The 12,619-nt window shown below is 52.7% G+C and overlaps 1 protein-coding gene across 1 annotated transcript in view; it reads left to right on the top strand.

Moving 5' to 3' along the window:
• Window positions 1-12,619, top strand: part of Ccdc13 (coiled-coil domain containing 13) — a 41,194-nt gene that overhangs the window by 2,384 nt on the left and 26,191 nt on the right. The window contains exons 2-5 of the mRNA XM_026779111.1: window positions 2,080-2,303; window positions 3,376-3,524; window positions 5,373-5,515; window positions 7,104-7,225. Of these exons, the coding sequence (XP_026634912.1) occupies window positions 2,086-2,303; window positions 3,376-3,524; window positions 5,373-5,515; window positions 7,104-7,225 (632 nt within the window). The 5' untranslated portion in view covers window positions 2,080-2,085. The remainder of the gene's footprint in view (window positions 1-2,079; window positions 2,304-3,375; window positions 3,525-5,372; window positions 5,516-7,103; window positions 7,226-12,619) is intronic.

The raw sequence follows: 12,619 nt of genomic DNA, 5'->3' as shown, positions 1-12,619 counted from the left end.
ACCCCTTGTGCTGAAGTCGACAATGTTCCTCTGGACAGTGGTCAGGACCCTGGCTAATGTGTAAGAACACACTGGGAGCCAGGCGGTGGTGGCGCACGCCTTTAATTCCAGCACTCAGGAGGCAGAGGCAGGTAGATCTCTGAGTTTGAGACCAGCCTGGTCTACAAGAGCTAGTTCCAGGACAGAGTCAAAGGTATAGAGAAATCCTGTCTCAAAAAACAAAACAAAAACAAAAAACAACACAAAAGATCCATTCTGGCTCACAAAGCTGGAGGTACAAGGTTGAGACCTACTTATGGTGATGGGCTCGGTTGCCAAAATCTGGGGTGGTTCAAGACATCGCATGGTGAAAGACAGAGTATGTTTGCATACACACATGCATGTATGAATATGTATGCATGTGTGTATCTGTGTCTGCATGTACATGTGTGCATGCATAGCAGTTTCTCAGAAGCGTAAACTAGATTTCACCACAGAATTTACAACCAGCATTTCATTTCAAGTGTTTACCAAGAGAAACAAAAGCATGCTCACACAGTCACCTGGTCACATGGTCACATGCTCACATGGTCACCATGGTCACACGGTCACATGCTCACACGGTCACACGGTCACCATCTCAGCACGAATGTGTATAGCAGTTTGATTCCTGGATAAACAGATACTATTTAGGTAATTTAGATATCCAGGTGTCAGAACTATAAGCTGGTGTGTCTTCTAGACATTAGCATACTACACAGAAGTGAAAAGGGGCGGCCTGATACGTACAGCGGTGAGGTGGACATCCGAAAGGGGGCACTGGACAAAGGGAAAAGAAAGATGGTCTAGCCACAAAAACCTAACCACTGTGTAACTCTAGCCATGGGAAATTCTGCAAATGACAAAACCGAGGTAGCATGGGGTTGGGACTGGCAGGGGACACCCCGAGCCTTTGGTGGAGATGCTGTCTGTGATAGTGGTGGCCTACCTGAGAGGTCACGTCTGCCAAAAGTAGAACGGTGGCTATGGGGTGAGGAGTGGAGCTGATGGACCTGAGAGGCTGTGCAAGGCTTGATGTGTGGGCCAGGACACGACTGTGGTGGGGTAGGGACAAAATGGAAGCTAGAGATGCCCTGGGCCCCTGCAGTATTAACTGGCAGTAGGCCAGCTAAGCAGGAGAGACCAGGTGAGTTATTTAGCACCCACAGGCCAGCAGGTGCTGCTGAGCATCCAGGACAGACGGAAGTGGGGAGTACAGATGTTCGGGGAGAGGTAGATGGTCCCAGAAGACAGGAACTGTCTCCTCAATTCTGTTTGGAATTGGGAGGGGGCTGAGACATTCAAGGGCTTGTGACAAACTCCTTTGATACATGATAGTGAACTTTCAGAGAGGGGCAGGGAAAATGGGGGCTTTGTTGCTAGCTTGTGTGCTAAGGTAAAGAAGGTTTTTATGCCGCCATAAACCTTTCCCTCTCCCGTGGGAAGAAAGAACAGACATGAGGCATGGGTGCATGTCAAACAGACTTAATTCCACGGGCCTTTTCCTGCTTAGCACATTGGGGCTTGTCTTCTGAACCCCAGCCGTGGGTCACCTCAGATGCAGAAAGATTTCATGATGTATGTACATGTATGTAAGTTATACCTCAAATAAATTATTGACACAGCCCCATGTAGCCTGCACTGGCCTTGAACTCCTGATAGTCCTGCTGGCATCCAAAGTCTGGGGTTGTAGATATGTGCGGTCCACCCAGCTCTGTCCCCCACTGTGAAGGAAGAAATGATGGCTGAGGCCCGTTTTCCAGAGATTGGGATCTAGCTGCTCTGGGTTTGGGCCCAGATGTCTTCAGTTTCAGCGGCTCCTGTGAGACACTAACGCTAACGTGCAGCTAAAAGCTGCTGGCAGAAGGACCAGGCAGATGTGTCTCCTGCTGCCACTCCAGTCAGGCGGGGCTCAGCCTCGGCTTTAGGTGATCCGAGGTGAGGGAGTGTGAGCGTCTGCTTAGATCCACTGATGGCTCAGTGGAGAAGCTGGGTCTCTGTTCTCAGGGCAGGATGGAGGCCGAGGTAAGCTCAGTGGAGAAGCTGGGTCTCTGTTCTCAGGGCAGGATGGAGGCCGAGGAAAGCTCCGCAGATACTCTGCGACTCCAGTTCAAGGCCATGCAGGAGCTGCAGCACAGAAGGCTACAGAAACAGATGGAGAAAAAGAGGGAGAAAGAGCTGAGCTGTAAAAGCAAAGCTGACCAGGAGGAGCTTACGGAGATCCCAGACAATCTAAGCCTCCTCAACACGGAGGAGCAGAACCTGAAAAACATCTTCGAGAAGAGGTAATGACCTCAGCAGCATGCAGGCAGGTGGAGAGGGAGGGGCGGTGGAGAGGGAGGGGAGGTGGAGAGGGAGGGGCGGTGGAGAGGGAGGGGCGGTGGAGAGGGAGGGGCGGTGGAGAGGGAGGGGCGGTGGAGAGGAGAGTGGTGGAGAGGGAGGGGCGGTGGAGAGGGAGGGGCGGTGGAGAGGGAGAAAATGAAGGGGTCCCAGATATAGACTACTGGTCCAATTGGGCGAGTGTTCGTGAGCTCAGAGTTGTCTCAGCTCAGAGGCTTGTGTAGCTGACCGAGCCGCTTTCTGGATAGCAGCTGCGGGCGGTGTATAGAAGGCCAGAAGGAAGGACCGTAAGCGCCTCAGGGCGTGCTTTATTTGTCTGGGTTTTCCTTCACAGTCACTTTGCTAAAACCTGCGTTTCTAGGGAACGGACAGAACTCAGAACTGAGAGTTTGTAGATCTCTCACCTCTGCCCGCAGTCCCGCACATACCCCAAGACAGCAGCACCTAAACATCACTGCTCCAAAACTATGTAATTCCCTACTTTTTTCTCTTAAATCATTGGTGTGAAGTTGAAAGATACCCAGCATCTTCTCAGTGCTCTGGACTTGACAGTGCCATGGGTGCTGGGTGGCGCAGATCTGCGCAGGCTGAGGTGGCGCAGATCTGCGCAGGCTGAGGTGGCGCCTCTGCTGGCCTGTGCCTAAGGCCACAGCTACTGATTAGTTGTCTCTGTCTAGTTTTGCTCCAAATCTATTTTTTGCTCACTTCAAACTGTTGAGGGTGTTTGGGTCCCAGAAACTTCTAAGACTGAAAAGTAATTTCTTTAGCACCATGTTAGAAGGCTTGGACCACATTGCTTATTTCTTCCTATGGGTTGTATAAAAACCTTCACTGTGTGTGCTTGTGTGGGTGTGTGTCCACATGTATGGGACCCATAGGAAGAAATAAGCAATGTGGTCTTATTTTGTACAGACATCTTAGTGCCCCCTAGTGCCCAGACATGGTACTACAAGCCTAGGCAGGCAGTGTGATCCTGGGCACTAGCTAGTGCCTATGAGGTCCTCCTTTCCCTTGCAGGGTGCTGGAAGATGAAATCCAGCAGCTTCGTAGTGAGCTCAGGGAGACAGTCGATGAGAACGGGCGACTGTATAAGCTTCTGAAGGAGAGGGACTTTGAGATAAAACACCTCAAGAAGAAAATAGAAGAGGACAGGCTTGCCTTCACAGGTAATTGCTGTGGCTGCGCAGCCCAGGCATCTGGGCTCCAGGGAGCAGCGCAAAGGTCCCATGGTCACAGTGCTCTATGGAGTCGCTGGAAGGGTCTCTTTGTTTTTTGAGCTTGGCTTGGATGCTACCAGCAACTGTTTATGCTATAGAAGTTTCTGGGACCCAAACACCCTCAACAGGTACATGCCATCTCCAGCAGCCTATGCTGACCCTGGCCCTGTAGGTCTGGGCTACACTCTGATTCTGCCGATGGAGATCTTGGTGGCAGAGGTGTGAGAGACTCTTATTCTGCAGGTCTCGGGGTGACCTTGAGTCTGTTGTTGTGAGCTAGGCACAGGCTCTGCCGTGATTGCCTCTGACCTTAGCCGAGGGAGTTGGCGAGGACTCTGACCCTGATGACTCAGTGGCCCTGTGGACCACAGCACACGTCACAGATAGGTGTAGATGGGTGTAAACAGAAAGCCAGTGCCCTGCGCTGTCCACCATGGGGACAGCAGGGCTGACCCTGCTCTTTCCAGAGTCTCACCCTGTCTCCCCCAGCAGGTCTGGCAAAGGTCCCACCAGAAAGGCCTCCGCACCCTGACGGCCATGGGCAGCCGGATGTACTTATTCCCTCCATTCTTTGGCTTTTCCTGTTCAGAACAGAAAGCACAGGAGTCACAGCTCTGGTTTGTGAGGATAGACACTCAACTGTACTTCCGGCTGCTCAGGGGCTGGGGTGGAGGGAGGCTTGGTTAAGCCTGTAAGCTCCAGGCAGAGCAGGAGATCCATCTCTGCCACAGGGCTCTGGCTCTGCCTCCCCCTGAGACGGCTCAGCTCCACTCTATACTTTGGGGAGAAAAGTCTGGCTGGTCCTTTTTTGTCTGTTTTTTTTTCTTCCCTTCCTCCCTCCCTCCCTCCCTTTTTCCTCTGTCCCCCTCCCCCAATCTTTTCTTCCCTTCACACCTCTGTGTAGCTCAGATTGTCCTGGAACTTGGGGTCCTTTTTCAGCTCCTAAGTGCTTGGATTACTAGTGAACCACAGACATAGCTCCATCTCTCATTTAACTTAGATTACACCAGGCACAGCATACACTCCAGTTAGAATTCCTTTCTCCTCTTGCTGAGGGCTGTAGGAACTTTAGTGCCATCTCGGTCCCTTTGCGTCCTGCTTGCATATTACAGATTTGTGGGATTTTTTTTCCAGACAAGGTCTCATGTAACACAGGCTCTACTCTGTTCCTCTGTGTAGCTAACGCAGGCCTTGATCTCCTGGTCCTTTTGGCTCCACCTCCCAAGTGCAGGAATTGCAGACATGAGCTGCCATGCAGCTTTTCTGTGTGTTCTGCCCCTGAATGGAAGCACTCACAGTCAGGGCTGCGGCTTTTACTTTGCAGCTGCTGCACATATTTTAGACTGTCTTCACTCGCCCAGGGCTGCAGTTTGAGGAGCGAGGCTGTGCCGGAAGAAGCCCCGGGAAGGCAGGGAAAGGATTTGCCATTCTCGCTGGGTCTCTCCCTGCTCCTCCTGCTTCCTTGGACAGTCTTCTGGGGGCTGATAGTGGATTTTAAGTCCAGGAGGAAATGAGCCCCAGGAAGCCCACCCCTGGATCATTCCTGTTCTTCTCTGGGTAGCTGCCGGTTGTCTCTCTCCAGAACCCTCCCCAACAGATTCTTTTGAGGACTGTGTTCCATGAGCAACAAGGGTGCTCACACTGCATCTTATCCCCAAGCTCAGATGAAATGGGGTTTCTTTACCTTCTGGAAGCCATGACTTCTTAGAGACCCTGCCTGATCCCCTGAACAGCAGCCATGCAGATTTGAGGTGCAGGTTGTATTTTTAATGGGCCTTGCCATTTCTTTAATTGTAGGGGCAACCGGGATGGCTGGGGATCTCGTTGCCACCAAAATCGTTGAACTGTCCAAAAAGAACCGGGGGCTGATGGCAGAGTCAGAGAGCGCGAAGACCAGGGTGAAACAGCTGACTAACCGCATCCAGGAGCTGGAACATGAAGTAAGGGCCCAGGCTGCTCTTCCTCGGAGGGGACTCAGAGGACCACACTTGGAGGTCCCAGGGCATAGTTTTGCAGTGAGTTCCCCAGTTTCTGCCACATCCAGAGAGAGGGCGTATGGCCAGGGGTCACTGGCTGTTGAGAGGAACCTGGCATGGTGTGGCTAAGGGAAATGGAAACAGAGCATGCCCCAAACTCTGTGTCTCTGTCCCCCACCCACCAGGAGGCCACGGTGGCAATCCTGCTGCTGGGTTTGCTGAGAGATGAACGATGTGGCCGCTTAGAACAAAATCTGGTGTGCAGACGGCACCGGATAAACGTGTGTAATCAGTTCCCAGAAACCCCTGCTTGTCTGAAGCCACAGCCAGGACTAGTGACCCTGCCATGTTTGATCTCTCCCCTTTTGCTGTCCCCCCCCTCCCAGCTAACCACAGACCCCCACTGCTCCAGCAGGGGCACAGCCCGTGGTTCTGGTTCCTTAGGAGTAACGGGTTCCTCGGACTGGAGGGAGACGGGAGTCTTTCCTGAGTCTGAAGTCTAGTCCCGAGGTCCAGCATGGACCACCTGGTCCTCACACTGGCACTGAGCAAGAGTTTCTTCATTCTGAGAGGATGCATTTCTGGAGATTTGGCTCAGGTTCTGGGCCGCACACTGGAGGACTAGAGAAGGCATGGAGTCTTCGGTTCTGGGAGATGGAGCCATGTGGGCGAAGGAAGGAGAACACACCTGGCAGGCAGCAGCGGCAGGAGTGGCTAGAAGGGGTGCACCCAGCAGGCCAGAAATTGTGGGCACAGTGTCCCTTTAAAGGGCCCAGAGGTTCGTAGTGCAGGGTCTGGAGAAAGCACAGGAGACCAGTATGGCCTCGCGCTGGACATGATGCTCCCGGGGGCATGAGAGGGGGCCGTGCCCCAAATCAGTGGCCACAACTGAAGGGTCAGCTGCCTGGCTACCTGCAGCAGGCTCCATCACATCCCTTATTTTTCCTGTAGCCCAAAGTCTACATTCTCTTTATTCTCTGTCTCCACGGCTGAGAGGGTGTCTTGGGGTTTTGTTGCTGTGAAGAGACACCTTGACCATGGCAACTTTTATAAAGGAAAGCATTTAACTGGGGCTGGCTTATAGTTTGGTCCGTTGTCATGGTCATGACAGGAAGCGAGGCAGCATGCAGGCAGACGTGTGCTGGAGGGCGACTGAGAGCTCTACACCCAATCCGCATGCAGCAAGAAGAGAAAACAACACAGCCCAGCCCGCGGTGACACTCAAGGCCACAGTCCCAACAGTGCTGCTCACTACTAGTCTATGGGGCCATATTCATTCACACCACCACAGAACCGTGCTGTGGTTATTTACGAAGGTCTTAGTAGATTCTCGGGGTGCTCTGCTGGGGCAGCTAGGGAGCAGGGCTGACCACCAGCCAAACCTCTCCTGCCACAAGTAGCTTGCAAAGCGCATCCCTTCGGTCAGTGGTCACAAGTGATCCGGGGGCTCCGACGCCAGGGCAGGGGCCACACACCCAGCCACAGCAGGTACTTGAGCTGGCTGTGCAGCTGCGAGCAGAGCCAAGTATTAGCGCCAGGTTTGCTTTTTCAGCTGCAGATGGCACCAGCCAGGCCACCGGCCAAGGGGACCACTGACCCAGGAGCCAAGCCACTGAGGACCCAGGCGGGAGACAGAGCCTTGGTAGGAGTTCTTCTCTGTGCTGAGTCTGTGAGGTAGCCATCACCTGGGCCTCCCCTCCCCTGTGTTCTCGGGTACCTGCCATGGTCCCCCACCCCACCCTCAGCCAAACACTCTTCTCTGCTGCTGTGGCCACCTCAGAGCGGCCCCAAGGGAACCAAAGCCCAGGCCCTCTCTAAGCCCTGTGGCCAGGATGCTTGGCAGAGGCGAAGGAAGGCTCGGCTGAGCCGTTTTCCGTGGGAGCTGGGGGAGCTGGTAGAGCTGGGGCCTCCAAGCCCTGGGGACATAAGACGGGGGTGGGGAGGGGGAGGCTGGTCTACCTAGCTGCCTGCTTCCAGGCGTCTGTAGCCCCCTCATGGGGAGACACCCACAAAGCCTAATCCAGGCAGCAGGTGTCCTCCCAGCTGCTCAGAGTTCTGTTCTTTTCCCTCTAGTTTGTAGACATGTACATGTATTGGGGGGGGGGAATGTGTGGGGTGTGCTCCTATACACATGGAGCCCAGAGGACAACCTCGGGTCATCCCCAGGAACGTCAGTCACTCCTTGGAGACAGTTTCTCACCAATTAGTGCCCGCTGGCTGGTTGAACTGGCCAGCTGGATTAGACTGGATTCTCCTGTCTCTGCCTCTCTGGCATTGGGATCACCAGCTTTCACCATCGTGCCAGCTTTTTCCATGGGCTCTAGGGACCGAGCTCAGGTCCTCACAGTTGCGGCTTACCAAACGAGCCGTATCCCTGCCTCCTGTGCCAGGCACTGCAGTGTTGGGGGCCCCTGGGCAGCCCTGCAGATTTGCAGATTCATCCCCCAGACCCTTTTTTTAGCTAATGAATAGACCACAAAAACGTAGGCCATTCATGTGCCAGGTGGTGGCGCACGCCTTTAATTCCAGCACTGGGAAAGCAGAGGCAGGTGGATCTCTGTGAGTTCCAGGACAGCCAGGGTTATGCAGAGAAACCCTGTCTCAAACAAACAAAGCAGGCCATGTGGATGTAGTTCCAAGAGAAGGTGAGCGGGCCCTATGTGGTTTTCAAGGGATGTAGAGCACAGCTCAGACTGAAGTGCATCAGAGTCCCCAGAATGTCCCAGCAGCCACACCAGTGAATTCTCAGGAAGCCAGAGCAGCTGCTACAGAGGGGACCAAACCCCAGGACTCCCAGCTCAGTGCTCCTTCTCCTGTCTCTTGTCCCCTCTTGCCCATGCCTCGGGATCAGACCACAGCTTGCTAATCTTGAGAGAAATTCAGTCCTGGGTGTGCAGCAATGGGCCCCTCGGGGTATAGGGATAAGTGTGTAAACCAGTGTCGTTGCTGGGGAGGCAGCTAGTGTGCTCTTGGTGGAAGTGGATAATGTCCTTTTTTAATATTACTTTATAAATAATACCAATAAAAATTCCCACTTCCTCCCCCTCCCACTTCCATCCCACTCTCTCCCACACCCTCTTCCCCACGCTCCCTCCAGTCCTAAGAGAGGGCAAGGCACCCTGCCCTGTGGGAAGTCCAAGGCCTCCCCGCTCCATCCAGGCTTAGGAAGGTATGCATCCAAAGAGAATAGGATCCCAAAAGGCCAGTGCATGCAGTGGAGACAAATCCCAGTGCCATTATCATTGGCTTCTCTGTCTGCCCCAATTGTCAGCCACATTCAGATGGTCCAATTTGATCCCATGCTCCTTCAGTCCCAGTCCAGCTGGATTTGGTGAGCTCCCATTGGCTCAGGCACACTGTCTCAGTGGGTGAACCAACCCCTCGTGGTCCTGACTTCCTTGCTCATATTCTCCTTCTTCCACTCTTCAACAGGACCTTGGGAGCTCAGACAAGTGCTCCGATGTGGGTCTCTGTCTCCTTCCGTCGCTGGACGAAGGTTCTATGGTGATATTCAAGATAGTCACCAGTCTGACTATGGGACAAGGCCAGTTCAGGCACCCTCTCCTCCACTGCCCGGGGTCCTAGCTGGGGTCATCCCTGTGGACTCCTGGGAACCCCTCCAGAGCCAAGCCTCTTGCCAACTCCAAAATGGCTCCCTCAATTAAGATATCTCCTTCCCTGCTCCCATATCCATCCTTCCTCCATCACAACCATCCCACTCTCCCAAAATCTCCCCACCCTTTCCCTCCTCCCCTCTCTCTACCCTTCTCCCCTTCCCTCTACCCCTCCATGCTCCCAACTTTTGCATGGTGATCTTGTCTGCTTCCAATTTCCAGGAGGATCTATATATGTTTTTCTTTGGGTTCACCTTATTACTTAGCTTCTCTAGGATCATGAACTATAGGCTCAATGTCTTTTGTTTATAGCTAGAATCCACTTACGAGTGAGTACACACCATATTCTTTTTTTAAAAAAAGATTTATTTTATTTATTTATTAAGTATACAGTGGTCTGCCTGCATATGTCTCTGCAGGCCAGAAGAGGGCAGAATATTTCATTACAGATGGTTGTGACCACCATGTGGTTGCTGGGAATTGAACTCAGGACCTTTGGAAGTGAAGCCAGTGCTCTTAACCTCTGAGCCATCTCTCCAGCCCCATCATATTCTTTTTTGGGGGGGGAGTCTGGGTTACCTCACTCAGGATGATGTTTTCTATTTCCATCCATTTGCATGCAAAATTCAAGATGTCACTATTTTTTACCACTGAGTAGTACTCTAATGTGTAGATGTGCCACACTTTCTTCATCCATTCTTCCACTGAGGGGCATCTAGGTTGTTTCCAGGTTCTGGCTATTACAAATAATGCTGCTGTGAACATAGTTGAACAAATGCTTTTGTAGTATGATTGGGCATTTTTTGGGTGTATTCCCAAGAGTAGTACTGCTGGATCCTGAGGTAGGTTGACTCCCAATTTTCTGAGAAACCGCCACACTGATTTCCAAAGTGGTTGCACAAGTTTGCATTCCCACCAGCAATGGATGAGTGTTCCCTTTACTCTACATCCTCTCCAGCATAAGCTATCATTGGTGTTTTTGATTTTAGCCGTTCTGACAGGTGTAGGATGGTATCTCAGAGTTGTTTTGATTTGCCTTTCCCTGATAGCTAAGAAAGCTGAACATGTTCTTAATTATCTTTTGGCCATTTGGAATTCTTCTGTTGACAATTCTCAGTACCCCATTTTTTAATTGGGTTATTTAGAATTTTAATGTTTAGTTTCTTGAGTTCTTTATATATTTTGGAGATCAGACCTTTGTCTGATGTGGGGTTGGTGGGCAATGTGCCTTCCTGCCAAAGAACACTTCCAACCTGCCCTTGGCTTACCCAGTCCCTTGAGGTCCCCTGACTTGAGCTACCCTGTGTAATATCGTCAGGTCCCTTGTTAGCCTGACAGGATTATCTGCCTTGTCACACAGGGATCAAGCCCTGAATTCTGTCCACCTGGGGCTAAGAGGAAAAGTATCGGCCGTGTAAAGGGAGTGTGATGGAGCTGAGAAACAGGTCAAGCCTGAGCTGGCAGCAGGAGCTTATCCTCCATCTGCAAGCTAGCAAGTCGAGAAGGTGCCCTTGACCATGCTCTGGTGAAGTGGGTGGTGAAGGCCTTCCAGGGGGAGCAGTGCCTTCCAGCATAAAGGATGGGAACCAGAACATTCTGCATAGCTGGCTCACCAGGGTGTCAGTTGGATAGCATTTGGTTGGACCCCAAAGCCCACAAACAGGAAAAGGACAATGAACCAACATAAAACTGGTTAGGGAAGAGCTAGGCAGTCGTGATGCATGCCTTTAATCCCTGAGCCTGAGAGGCAGAGGCAGGCGAATCTCTGAGTTCGAGGCCAGCCTGGTCTACACAGTGAATTCCAGGACAGTTAGGACTGTTGCACAGAGAAAACCTGTCTCAAAAAAAAAATCCAAAAATCAAACAAACAGGTTATGGGGCACCCAGGGAGAGCTCTCAAGTGCCCGCTGGGGCAGAGGTCTCAGAAGGATTCTGTAACCATCCTAAGGAGCCTGGGTCTCTGACAGAAGAGTGTGCTGGATTTCAGATCTCATCTTGTCCAGGTCAGGTCCTTTCCCTGTCATCTGCTCAAAGACAGAACAAAACCTTGTCTGATCATTGCACCCAAAGCCTGCTTCTCACTGCATGTTCCGGCCCCAGTCTCCTCTGGAGTGCAGCTGAAGGCCTTCCTCTCTGCAAGAAGTTCAGAAGGTTGGGCTGTGAGCAGCCAGCAATGCCTGTTCCCAGAGCACCGTGGCTGTTCCTTCAGAAGGGGCCAGAGCAAAGCCTGTGGTAGCTGGGAGGGAGAGTGGGCCCCATTCCCTGGCCTCTCTAGGATGTCGGCTGCTCACCCAATCCAAGGGGCCTTGGTTCACCTTCCGCGTGCCTCCCACACTCCTGAGGCTAGTGTTGACCACCTCTGTGGTGAGGAGCTGGGGCAGGGGGCTTCACAGCCTGGCTCTAGATCCAGATGTGCCCAGCATCTCACACTCTGAACAGCTAGCTTTCCAGATGCTGTCAGATCCCAGAGCTACCGCGTGCTCATGCCCTCCTGCAGTACCCGGAGCGGGATACTCATGGCACGAAGCCCGGAGCAGCAGGAGAGGATGCTTGCTGCCGCTCAGCCAGGCTGGATGTTAAAACACAACTAACTGAGAGAAGAAAACGTGAGTGGCAGGCAGCCACGAGGGCAGCAAGTGTGTATTTTTTCAAGGATCTGTTTGCATTTTGTGGAATTCTCCACTCTGTAAATATCGTCCTCGTTGATTTTTTGCTTTGATCCTGGCAGCGGCGTTGATACAGTCAGGGGCTCCTGGATCCCACTGCCAGGCCCGATTTCTGTGGCCACTCCTGAATCACATGGCCAGGCCCGATTTCTGTGACCACTCCTGGATCCCACCGCCAGGCCCAATTTCTGTGACCACTCCTGGATCCCACCGCCAGGCCCAATTTCTGTGACCACTGATGAATCCCACGGCCAGGCCCGATTTCTGTGACCACTGCTTTTCTGTAGGTGGCCCCAAGTTCCACAGAGGTCTGCGGACTTGATCTGCTGGACCTTTCCTTCACGCTAACATTTACGCGTGTTTCTCTTGGTGTTTGCTAAAGGAAGCAGTCACCCTTTGACACCACCCTGCATCCCTGAAGCCAGGCCCTTGGTCCACTGGGGCAGGAACATAGGTCTCAGCACGGCCTGATGAGTACTTAGCATGCTAACCAACCTCACTGTTGCCACGACAGTCTGTAGCAGCATTGGTACCCGAAGCTCTGATTGGGAGACTTGGCCAGGACAGCAGTGGACCAGGCTTCTAATCCCTCTGTGCTGTCCTGACCCTGTGCCTGCCAGGATAGCAGAAGGACCGGGGTTCTAATCCCACTGTGCTGTCCCAACCCTGTGCCTGCCAGAGCAGCAGAGGACTAGGGTTCTAATCCCACTGTGCTGTCCCGACCCTGTGCCTGCCAGGACAGCAGAGGACCAGGGTTCTAATCCCACTGTGCTGTCCCGACCCTGTGC

The sequence above is a fragment of the Microtus ochrogaster genome, chromosome 5 (genome assembly GCF_000317375.1).
Source record: "Microtus ochrogaster isolate Prairie Vole_2 chromosome 5, MicOch1.0, whole genome shotgun sequence".
NCBI classification, from domain to species: Eukaryota; Metazoa; Chordata; class Mammalia; order Rodentia; family Cricetidae; genus Microtus; species Microtus ochrogaster.
This window is presented reverse-complemented; position numbering and strand designations above follow the sequence as displayed.